This window comes from Dendropsophus ebraccatus, chromosome 9 (genome assembly GCF_027789765.1).
Source record: "Dendropsophus ebraccatus isolate aDenEbr1 chromosome 9, aDenEbr1.pat, whole genome shotgun sequence".
In the NCBI taxonomy this organism is placed as follows: Eukaryota; Metazoa; Chordata; class Amphibia; order Anura; family Hylidae; genus Dendropsophus; species Dendropsophus ebraccatus.
Genome location: NC_091462.1, coordinates 10,871,805 through 10,884,888, shown reverse-complemented (window position 1 = coordinate 10,884,888; position 13,084 = coordinate 10,871,805). Strand labels below are relative to the sequence as shown.

The window sequence follows — 13,084 nt, the reverse complement described above, 5'->3', positions numbered from 1 at the left end:
TCAATATCCTCCTCCTCCTCTTCATCATCATCATCCTCCTCCTCATTATCCTCATCATGATCAATATCCTCCTCCTCCTCTTCATCATCATCATCCTCCTCCTCATTATCCTCATCATGATCAATATCATCCTCCTCCTCTTCATCATCTTCCTCCTCCTCATTATCCTCATCATCAATATCGTCCTCCTCCTCTTTACCATCACTATCCTCCTCCTCCTTATCAATATCCTCCTCTTCATCATCAGCCTGCTTATCATTATCATCATCATCATCATCATCATCATCATCATCATCATCATCAATATCATCCTCCTTTTCATCATGGTCATCCTTCTCATTATCATCAATATCATCCTCCTCATTATTATCAATATCATCCTCCTCAATATCATCTTCTTGCTCCTCCTCTTCATCTTCCTCCTCCTCTTCATTATCTTCCTCATCCTCCTCTTCATCATCTTCCTCCACCTCATGTTATATTGTTAGAAAATATAATTTCTATAATCTCAGAATAACATATACATATATATCTCTGTAGCTGATTGTATGATTGTGTCTGGTCCAGGTCCGGCACTGGCGCCCCCCTCTGTCTGTGTGTGATAACGGGGCAGGTGACCATGAGACCAACACAACCCACTGACCAACATCTACACAGACGCTCACCCTGTTATTTTGAGGCCAAAAGGGTTGATGTGTGTAGATAAAGTGTAAACTCTGGGGTCTCAATGTAAGATCTGTAAGGAGACCCCCATCTACCATATATAACACTGGACACTGCTTATGTGCAGGAGGGAAACTGCTGGTACTTGTAGTCCCACATTGGCTCCACATCATTGCTCTAAATCTTCTCCTGCAAATACAAGGCCTCAGACAGAAGATATTTCCATAGAGTTCATCTCAGGATACATCCCATAGGATAGATCCCAGTGACAGGTGATTGGTTCACAGGGGCGGTGCTGTTACAGTGAGTCAGTAAGCGTCATCCTATCTGTGTAGGAAGCAGAACGCTTTTATAACTGAGGCCCCAAGATGGGTGAGTGGTCGGGAGCAGAGATGGCGTCTTCTGATGGCTTCATATAGATTCATCATCACTGATCAGAGAGGAGGACGAGGAGATGAGCAGGAACAATGCTAATGCTGATCCCATAGGAGGAGTCATGCCTCTACACTCTTAAAGGGGACATCCCACCATTGCAACATACCTTCTATACATAAGCGAGTGTATTATTATGGGGGTCCCAGCAGTTAGAGTCCCCACAATCATACATTTATCTTCATCAGAATGGAGCGCACCATTAATAATCTATAGGAGCCGTCAGATATAGCCGCTCCCTGTATGTGCTGTATTGGTGGGACCACCCTGTAATGTACCCACCATGAGGGGAGTGGTCTCTATTTTGTACACTGGGTCCTATATTTTAACCCCTTCTTGTTTCGTTTTGTTTTTACCATGGTAACATTATCATTTTTATATGTATAACATTATTCTATCTTTTCATTCCCTTATTAGGGCTCGTTTTTTGTGGGAAGTTATATATTTTTTAATGACCTCCTTTACTTTTCATTATACTGTATTGTAACGCTGCTCAAAAACTATTTGTGGAGTAAAAATTTTTAAAAAATATATATTTTTGGTCTTTTTTTTTTTTTAAATGGTGTTTACAATCTGGTAAAAATTAACTGTGACCTTAATTTGTTGGATCTGTACGATTACAGCGACAACAAACTTATAGTGTTTGTCTCCATTTATACTAATTAAAAAAATAAAAAACATAAAATATTGCTAAGCATTCCCTGTTCTGACCCCAAGAACTTTTATTTCTTCCATTTATGGTGTTGTGTGAGGGCTCGTTTTTTGCCGGGGAGAGCTGTAATCTTTATTGGTACTATGTTGGTTTCACACTGAGTTGGTCAGCACCCTCACGCACTCTCCTCCACACCCCTTCTCTATCTGGATCTTCAGTGCTCAGAACAACCACAGTCCCAGCAGTTCTATAAAACATCACTAATCTTCCTTACGTTCCAGTAATCTGACATTTTTCAAACACCAAGAAAATCTTCCAGTTCTTGCTGTTTCACATTCTGTTCCAGGTGTTGTAAGTTCCCCACTATGGCTGGGCAGGCTCTATCTGTGTGTTAAATTGAATTCAGGAAATGCTGCTTGGCTGGGACTGGGGGATGTCAGGATGGACATAGTCCGGAATGGGGAAAGGTGAGTATCACAATTGTTTTTTTTACACTCTTATAACTGCTCTGCACCCCAAGACCATGTCCATTAATGTTACAGTTCTCCTACCCTTCCTTACACACCTCCCTGCACTGTGACTACTACATATGGCATTGAGCATGCCCACTACACTCTCCCATGAAAGTTGATAAGTTGGATTTTTTCTTCACTATTCTTATGTCCAGTTGGCTCAAAACACTTGTTTGCAACACTGAATGAAAAACTACTATAAAAATGACAACTATCTGACACCTTTCTCAGCATGGCAACTACTGCACATGGCACAGAGCATGCCCACTACACTCTCCTATGGAAGCTTGAGTGTCTGAGAGCCTGCAGTCCCTGTAAGGCAATGTGTCTTCTAGATATAAGATTATTATAAGAAAAAAGCTGGGTTTAGTATGAACAATACCTTTAAAAACATAGAGGATAATAGAAAACCGTATTCTTGTGTGGAGGTTAGCGGAGACAATGTATCCTGCACACCGGGCGGCATTCTGCAGCTGTGGTCGGATACACAAAGCGCCTTTTGTCTGGGATAATATGAATTGCGCTCTATAAATCAATATCTCCTTGGCGTATACAGATGTCAGCCGGTGTATTGTAGTGCGGTTCCTGGCCGGGTCCCCGGTACATTGTTCTGCTCTGTGCTCGCTCTGACAGCCGTTCTCCCTTTGGATGTTCACTGGTTCCGATATTAGACGTTACCATAGCGACATCAGTCATGAGGATCCGGGGACATGACTGGGAATCCAGATGAAGACGCTCCCGGTGACACATGGAATATTATTCTGTCATTTCCATCGATTAGAGGCCGAAATAATGGAGACTCAGCGGGATCAGTTCCAGGATTTCTGCATCGCCGTATCCGAGCCGACTGCTCGGATACAACAATGGCAGCCGAAATGTGTTACCTATATACAGGATCAGCGACAAGTCTGATCAGCAGTTCAAAGCCTACATATCATTGTATATAGGAGCAGTATTATAGTAGTTATATTCCTGTATATAGGAGCAGTATTATAGTAGTTATATTCCTGTATATAGGAGCAGTATTATAGTAGTTATATTCTTGTATATAGGAGCAGTATTATAGTAGTTATATCCCTGTATATAGGAGCAGTATTATAGTAGTTATATTCTTGTATATAGGGGGCAGTATTATAGTAGTTATATTCCTGTATATAGGGGGCAGTATTATAGTAGTTATATTCCTGTATATAGGAGCAGTATTATAGTAGTTATATTCCTGTATATAGGAGCAGTATTATAGTAGTTATATTCCTGTATATAGGAGCAGTATTATAGTAGTTATATTCCTGTATATAGGAGCAGTATTATAGTAGTTATATTCCTGTATATAGGAGCAGTATTATAGTAGTTATATTCCTGTATATAGGAGCAGTATTATAGTAGTTATATTCCTGTATATAGGGGCAGTATTATAGTAGTTATATTCTTGTACATAGGAGCAGTATTATAGTAGTTATATTCCTGTATATAGCGGGCAGTATTATAGTAGTTATATTCCTGTATATAGGGGCAGTATTATAGTAGTTATATTCCTGTATATAGGAGCAGTATTATAGTAGTTATATTCCTGTATATAGGAGCAGTATTATAGTAGTTATATTCCTGTATATAGGGAGCAGTATTATAGTAGTTATATTCCTGTATATAGGAGCAGTATTATAGTAGCTATATCCCTGTATATAGGGGGCAGTATTATAGTAGTTATATTCCTGTATATAGGGGCAGTATTATAGTAGTTATATTCCTGTATATAGGGGGCAGTATTATAGTAGTTATATTCCTGTATATAGGGGGCAGTATTATAGTAGTTATATTCCTGTATATAGGGGGCAGTATTATAGTGGTGTATTCCTGTATATAGGAGCAGTATTATAGTAGTTATATCCTCATACATTGGGGACAGTATTATAGTAGTTATTATAGCAGTATATTACATGACATCCTGGAACATTGTAAATGTGTTATATATTTGTCTATTTCTGAGAACCTGTTGCACCTTTGTTATTAGCACAGTCGCCTACGGCATATTGTGAGGTCGTGAAGTCCTCTGTTCCTCTTCTGTGTGTATTAGCTCCCCGCGTCTCCATTGAATTCTCTCTTTATATAAACCATTAACAACACGTTGACTTTCCCTTTATTCTAATGATTATTCTCACACCCGTCACATTTCCAGAACCGCTTGAGGAAAACACATTGTGCCCCTCCAGTCAGCCGCCTGTCTCTGTGCTCGGAGGTCTAGAGGTTGCTGCTATTTGTCCTCTGCCGCTTTATAATTAACAGTTCTTAGAATAAATCTGCTGTAATTGCTAATTCCCACCTGGATCCCTAATCCCATGTTATGACCTGACAAGACGCCGCTGCCGAGGTGCACTGACATGGTAACAAAAAGATCAGGACTCAAGTCCTGGACCATTGTGGGATTTCAGGAACCTGGGATTGTATGTTACAGTGGAGTTCCCCTTTGAATTTTACTTTTTTTTTTAAAAACTATCTATTATTAGTCTATGCTTGTATTATAACACCATGGATATTGTATCTGACCTCACAGATACCAAAGCAAGGACTACCTGTAATCAAATATTCATCTAAATATATGGTAAAAAATGGTAAAAAAAATTCTATAGTAATAGAGGGAGAATGTGAGATAGAGGCAGGAATAGCAGAAAAGGGGTTTAAAGGGATTATCACAATTAACAACTACTGCTTGTCCCCAGGCTCAACCATAGATTGCATGGTCATATATCTGCTTAAACAGGTGCCATGTAATACTACATGTCTCCAGCAGGGGCCGCTGATCACTGGAGGTTTCAGCTGCAAAATGACCAGCAGATCATTCTTCGTTTAAGGGGGTTGTCTGCATGAACAATCCTTTTAGAACAATAACATTACTGCCCCCTAGATTACTCTTTGTAGGTAGGTAAACCCAAAAACTAGATTAGGTTTTTTTTTACCCTTTAAATTTATCTAGGCTTACTAAAACATGGCCGCTTTCTTCCAGAAACAGTGCCACCCCTGTCCTCAGTATGAGTGTGGGGTGTTGCAGCTCAATTTAATTGAAGTGAATAAAGTTGTAACATCACACACAACCTGAGGACAAGGGGTGGCGCTGTTTTTACAAGAAAGTAGCTGTGCATTTTCTTATCCTGGATAATCCCTTTAAGTGTTACTTATAATGTACCAGGACTATGCTCATACCCAATGTAGGACCCACTGTGCCATGCATCATACCTTAGCGTTCCATCCCAGCGCTACCTGTTCCCACCGGCTAATTTGTCGGTATTTCTCTGGTGATAATTGGGGATATGGGAAGATCAGGACATTACATAAGGAGTCACCACTGGGCGGTCACATCATCCGCACAACAACTGGAGACGTCCCATTTGCATCGCTGATTTATATTATCTGTAATTAAATCCATTTCTGACCGCCCGGCTCGAATGTTAATGACCCTCATATCATGGGGAGGGGGGATGGGGTCCCGGCTGCTGCCGCCACTGCCGGAACATTTTATTCTATTACATCCTTCCATACAAGATTTGTTATTCATTTTCCTGAGGAAAGTGCTGTTTCTGCAAGACGGCTGCTGGCTGTGTATTAAATAGCCCCAGTTCTGCTCCAGCCAGACTGACAGCACCAGACTAGTGCCAGCTGGCAGCAGCAGCCACAGATTCCAATCATATTGCTAAGTGGGCAGACGGCGCACTAAGTATCTGAGGTCGCTGGATGCATAATAATAGGCTGAGAGCAGAGACTTCACCAAGGCTAGCTGTATCTGCAACCACAAAGCCAATAGGATGGCTAGTCTCCTGTACAGGAGGCTCCATGGTGTCACTTACCAGCAGCTTACACCTCTGATGGCTCCTTCCTGCTCTCCATGGTCCTGAAATCTAACATCACTCACCTAGCCTGAGGAACAGGGAAAGAGACTGACACTACCTATAATGTCCACAGCTGCACTCACTATTCTGCTGGTGGGGTCACTGTGTACATACATTACATTACTGATCCTGAGTTACATCCTGTATTATACTCCAGAGCTGCACTCACTATTCTGCTGGTGGGGTCACTGTGTATATACATTACATTACTGATCCTGTGTTACATCCGGTATTATCCTCCGGAGCTGCACTCTGTGGCTGATGCTGTGAGTTCCCTATCACACAGAGCTCTTACTGTCAGCGTTTCATCCTCTATAATCACTATATACGAGGAGCAGAGGCTTCGCTGTCCCTGTGAGGATGGGATCCGGCCTTCCCAATCTGGTGTCATGTTGTGTCCCCATTCTTGGCAGGAGACGGGTCTGTGGCACAGGCAGCATTTACCATCTGCGTCGCTGTGTCCGTCTGTCCTCCAGAGCCATCCAGCTAATCAGCCCATCTGCATGTAGAACACAGCAGCAACCTCTGTATGAGGACGGACACCTGTTCCCTGTCAGCGGCTGAGAAATCCTACTACACCTGGAGAGAAGTAGGACCCAGAGAGCACCGCAGTGGTGGCATATACAGGAAGGAATGGCTGTACTACATGGACAAGGGACTGGTCATATATATGTGGGCAGAACCAATCATAGAAACAAGGGGCTATGGCAGTACCCACATGTATCCTGGTGGCTGTGACCGGTACTGCAGCTCAGCCTCAGCATTGCTTTAGTCCAAAGTTGGGGAACCTCCATCTCTCCATTCTGCCTGGACAGCCGAAGCTTTAGCATGATGGGAGTTGTAGTTGTGCTGTTAGGCCTTGGGTTCCCTGTCTCTGCTTTAGTCAGTCCTGGCTCCATGTTGCATATGTGCATTTACTTCCATGTTACCTACAGTAGTCCAGGGCTGGGACTTGGATCAGTAATATGGAGGCTAAATATGCATGTACTCCAACAAAAAAAATCCTTTCAAATCAACTGGTGTCAGAAAGTTATATAGATTTGTAATCTACTTTTTTTTCCAAAAATCTCCAGTTTTCCAGTACTTATCAGCTGCTATATGTCCTGCAGGAAGTGGCGTATTCTTTCCAGTCTGACACAGTGCTCTCTGCTGCCACCTCTGTCCATGTCAGGAACTGTCCAGAGCAGCAGCAAATCCCCATAGAAAACCTCTCCTGCGAAAATTGGTGTAAAGTATACTGGTTTGTCAGTAAAGATAATATACAAGGTAAAGAGAGAAAAATAATATATTATAATATAATGTACATTTCCTCAAAGCCCATATGTGAGCTGCTTATTGTGCGTGTGTACAGTATGATGATTCCATCCATAAACCCCATTTGCGTAGAAAAGGTTGAGTTGAGCCAGCGCCATATGCTAAAACCTTTTCAAAATGGAAAGATGAGTTTACTGCTGTTTACACCAATTTTCTCAGGAGGTGCTACACCTAATGTCATTCTACCATGCTGAATGTATGTTACCACAATTTTATATCTATATAATATACCGAATGTTATTCCTGTTGTATCTAAACGTTAACTATACTCTTGGCACTAAAGTCAGTGCTTATAGATTTTCTCTTTTGTAATTTGTTCTTAAAAAACCTAATAAAAACATTGAACCAGAAAACCTCCCCTGCTCTGGACAGTTCCTGACATGGACAGAGGTGGCAGCAGAGAGCACTGTGTCAGACTGGAGAGAATACACCACTTCCTGCAGGACATACAGCAGCTGATAAGTACTGAAAGACTGAAGATTTTTTAATAGAAGTCATTGACAAATCTATATACCTTTCTGACACCAGTTGATGGAAAATATTTTTTCTCTCTCGCTGGAGTGCCCCTTTAACATAGATCCCCAATCCTAATTTCCAGGCATAGGTGATCACTCATACACCGTGATTTGAAAACATCTGGGAATGGGGGGAGGGGGGCAGCTATCAGTGCGGGACCCTACTTATGGTATATACTATAAGCTAGGCTTGCAGGAGCTATATACACTTCCTCCATGCTTCATGCCCTATATCTTTCCTCAGCTCTACCACAATAAACCTTGGCGAGATGCTCTGCGTATTATTCATACAGTCCCATTTATACCAGTCTCCCGTCTGCTCCCCCCTCCCCCATCCCATATATATGTCATTGTGTTCTGCAATTGCTTGGGAAAACAAAGTACCAAATGTAGCGTACAGGCGCTCTCCTCCACAGCGTATGTGTGCCCTCATTCAGAGATGGGCAGGCTGCTCTCCCTGTGAGTCAGCGCCCGCCTCGCTGCCAGTAACCGGCTGTTCTCACTCACTGAGTGGGTGTCAGGCCTGCAACTCCTGCTGCAACTCTCCCCATCTCCTAGCAAAGTCTGGAGCGGACAGGTGGCGCCCCACATTCTCCCGCTGCCCAGGAATAGTTGATGAAACATTAACCCTCCGCCTGATACATTCACCACTGAGCGCTCCCTGAGAGGAACAAGGGGAAAAATTAAAGGGCAACTCCACTGTAAAGACTCTTATAAGAGACAGGGCACAAAGGCGTCTGTAAATAATATGGGGCGAACCAAAAGTCTCAGGACACGAAAGGGAGAATGACACCTCTGGTATCCCCGCAGGTAATGGTTGGGGGGGGGGGTCTATGTTTTATGTCCGGAATCCTATATAGGGTCAAGGGCAGGTTGTCATATAGCAAATTAAAGAATCGCCATGGAATCTGGTTGCCACCATCAGTTCTGCAATGTATCTTGTGGTTCAAAAGTTTTCATGCAGATTCATAACAATTGGATCCAGCACCTTCAGCTCTGTGTTCTACACCATGGGCAACACGTCAAATAGCTGTGCATCACAGGGAATGTTCCCGGTTGTTGCAGCTCTCTATGTTGATAACTTTTGGATTTCTGAGACAATCTTGGTCTTCTTTGATATGCTACATGACCACCTTATCGTTGGAAAACAACTTGTCCTTGATCCAATATGGAGGCTTTCAAGATGGCGGCCATGTTCCAGGGTCCTGGGACTTGACTTTCACTATACAGTTCCTACAGTCAGAGTTTGGGGAGATTCATGCATTGCCTGGCATGCATCAGAAAAGGAGATCCGGCCTGTCCATCATCTGTTCTAAGCTGGTATTGGGAAAGATGTTCAGATGCCCAACTGTTCAGATGCCACCCTAGGGAGTCCTGGTGGATACAGCCCTAGGCCACAGTATCCATATTTTATAGGACCCCCTAGAGCGGCATCCAACTTCTGCAGCTGCATCTGACTTCAGTCTTTGTAATGGAGCAAATCTGCAGCAATACAGGGAAAAAAATAAACTTTGCCTCATATCTCTTATCTGAAATCTCCGAGCATTTCCTGCTGGTTCAGTGTCTGATGATTTGCATCACACCAGAGGTGGCGGCAGCATCCGATTTCATCACGACCCCGCTGTCTGATGTGTATAGGGGGCTCCCGACTCTCCCCCACACATGACCTATGGCCTGACCTAAATCTGCTGCCATTACTCGCAGTGTCTCTGGACTTGTCTCCCATCAGGCACATCTGGCACCTCATTGCTCGGCAATTAATCTCCATTTACTTCAATGGATCTGAAAACCCGAACTGGAGACAATGGGCAGGCTGTTTTTGTAAAGAAGGCGGCCATGTTTTTCTGAGCCTGAAAAACCCCTTTAACAGCCTCATCCACAGCAAACCAAGGCGTGTACGTGGTGCTCGTCCCCCATACTGAACACATTGAGATGATTTGAATATGTGGTTTCCATTATTATATGATTATTATGTCTACCCATCCCATAATCTCCATAATTTTACGGCTTCTCATAGTTTCAGTGCTGAGCAGTGTAATAATCCCGACCTTCCATATAATAAATGATAGATAGGCGAGGACCTTGCAGCAGCCATGGACAGCCAAGGACCAGCAATGCTCTGGAAATACGATGCCATGTAAAACCGGATCGAACACAATGTAATAAAGCAAACAGCAGCAGAACACTCCGTCCTCCCCACAACAATCCCTACACCGCCATCTCATCGAGGTGTCACCACGCTGGTATTGTCTTCATCTGTGCACAAGGACAAAAGATTGTGGAAGAGAATGTGAGGAAGATGATGCAATGGAAAAGCTGTCTCATATAGAGTAATGTCCATGCTGTCTATCCGCACAAACATCCCAGCAGTATTAGGGAACCCAGTACCTTCTATCATGTCCATTGCCATCCTCAGCCCCTATCATATACATTCATTCCTCTCCTGAAATGCTCTGTGCTGCTGAGGTCACCTGTCTCCTTACACCACAGGGAGCTGCTGTCTGTATATACAGTGAGTACAGGAAGCTGCTGCCTTATATACAGTAAGTACAGGGAGCTGCTGTCAGTATATACAGTGAGTACAGGGAGCTGCTGTAAGTATATACAGTAAGTACAGGGAGCTGCTGTCAGTGTATACAGTGAGTACACAGGGAGCCGCTGTCAGTATATACAGTGAGTACACAGGGAGCTGCTGTCAGTATATACAGTGGGTACACAGGGAGCTGCTGTCAGTATATATAGTGAGTACAGGGAGCTGCTGTCAGTATATACAGTGAATACACAGGGAGCTGCTGTCAGTATATATAGTGAGTACACAGGGAGCTGTCAGTATATACAGTGAGTACAGGGAACTGCTGTCTGTATATACAGTGAGTACACAGGGAGCTGTCAGTATATACAGTGAGTACAGGGAGCTGCTGTCTGTATATACAGTGAGTACAGGAAGCTGCTGCCTTATATACAGTAAGTACAGGGAGCTGCTGTCAGTATATACAGTGAGTACAGGGAGCTGCTGTCAGTATATACAGTAAGTACAGGGAGCTGCGGTCAGTATATATAGTGAGTACAGGGAGCTGCTGTCAGTATATACAGTGACTACACAGGGAGCTGCTGTCAGTATATACAGTGAGTACACAGGGAGCCGCTGTCAGTATATACAGTGAGTACACAGGGAGCCGCTGTCAGTATATACAGTGAGTACACAGGGAGCTGCTGTCAGTATATACAGTGAGTACAGGGAACTGCTGTCTGTATATACAGTGAGTACAGGGAACTGCTGTCTGTATATACAGTGAGTACACAGGGAGCTGCTGTCAGTATATACAGTGAGTACACAGGGAGCTGCTGTCAGTATATATAGTGAGTACACAGGGAGCTGCTGTCAGTATATACAGTGAGTACTCAGGGAGCTGCTGTCAGTATATACAGTGAGTACACAGGGAGCTGCTGTCAGTATATATAGTGAGTACACAGGGAGCTGCTGTCAGTATATACAGTGAGTACTCAGGGAGCTGCTGTCAGTATATACAGTGAGTACAGGGAACTGCTGTCTGTATATACAGTGAGTACAGGGAACTGCTGTCAGTATATATAGTGAGTACACAGGGAGCTGCTGTCAGTATATACAGTGAGTACACAGGGAGCTGCTGTCTGTATATACAGTGAGTACAGGGAGCTGCTGTCAGTATATACAGTGAGTACAGGGAGCTGCTGTCAGTATATACAATGAGTACAGGGAGCTGCTGTCAGTGTATACAGTGAGTAAACAGGGAGCTGCTGTCAGTATATACAGTGAGTACAGGGAGCTGCTGTCTGTATATACAGTGAGTACAGGGAACTGCTGTCTGTATATACAGTGAGTACAGGGAGCTGCTGTCTGTATATACAGTGAGTACAGGGAACTGCTGTCTGTATATACAGTGAGTACACAGGGAGCTGCTGTCAGTATATACAGTGAGTACAGGGAGCTGCTGTCAGTATATATAGTGAGTACAGGGAGCTGCTGTCAGTATATATAGTGAGTACAGGGAGCTGCTGTCAGTATATACAGTGAGTACACCGGGAGCTGCTGTCAGTACATACAGTGAGTACAGGGAGCTGCTGTCAGCATATACAGTGAGTACACAGGGAACTGCTGTCAGTACATACAGTGAGTACAGGGAGCTGCTGTCAGTATATATATGCTATCAGTGAGTACACTTACTAATACTGTACACTGAACTATTTTACTATAAAGTGACCCCTTTAAATTAGTGGTTGGTTGCCATGGGCAATAAGGACGGTTCTGTGTTTATGTGACTACAATCGCCATTATTGTGTATGCGGAGTCCATGATGATTTCTCAGTCCGTTGTTCATTAAATGTGATGGGAAACGGCTTTACCTGTCCACAAAGCATTGAAAAATCTCCATGTATTTGTCAAAACCACCTTGTGTTATATGGAGAGGGATCATACCTTGTGCAGAGGAGCAGTTACCATAGCAACCGGCCAGATCCCAATTTTTATTTTTTTTTTTTATCTTAAAGCTGGGACCTGATTGGTTGCTATGGTAACTGCTCCATGCATAATGGCAGATTTCACGCTGGTGACATCCTCATGGCTTCTACTTCCTCGTTTTCAATGAGAATCTGCGTTGTAATGTACTGATAAAAGTAAGTAAGTGCGTCTCTCCCGCGTGGAATCCATGTGGACCATGACGTGTGGTGCGGTCTGTACAAGCCTGCAGCAGAAATCCACGGCGTACCCTCAGATTCCACAACAAATTTTTCCTATGAAACCATATGTAGTGTGAACATACCCTTAAGATGCTTAAAGGGGAACTATCAGTAGGTTAGATGAATCCAACCTGCTTACAGCCCCCCTACTGCACAGGAGATGCCGAGGAGGTTGGTATGTCTCTTACCTTCATCTTCAGCGCTGTTCCGCCGTAGTTAGTAGTTTGTTAAGAACTTTAGGAGTACTGCCCTCCTCCATAGCGGATCCCCAGCCCACCCCTCTCTATTTATAATCAATGGGGCAGTAATCTTGGTGGATTGAAGGATAGAGTACCAACGCGTCCCCCCCAGTACACCGAATCAAAGACACTTCGGCTGAGGGGCATAGGAAAGGTAGAG

General features: G+C 43.5%; 1 protein-coding gene across 1 annotated transcript in view; it reads right to left on the bottom strand.

The window, feature by feature from the left end:
* The window catches only part of LOC138801747 (acidic leucine-rich nuclear phosphoprotein 32 family member B-like), a 12,943-nt gene extending 64 nt beyond the window's left edge, over positions 1-12,879 (bottom strand). Inside the window, exons 1-2 of the mRNA XM_069984842.1 lie at positions 12,874-12,879; positions 1-470 (exon numbers count right to left, since the gene is read on the bottom strand). The exon at positions 1-470 is cut by the window's left edge and continues 64 nt beyond it. Of these exons, the coding sequence (XP_069840943.1) occupies positions 1-470; positions 12,874-12,879 (476 nt within the window). The remainder of the gene's footprint in view (positions 471-12,873) is intronic.
* Between the last annotated feature and the right edge of the window lie 205 nt (positions 12,880-13,084).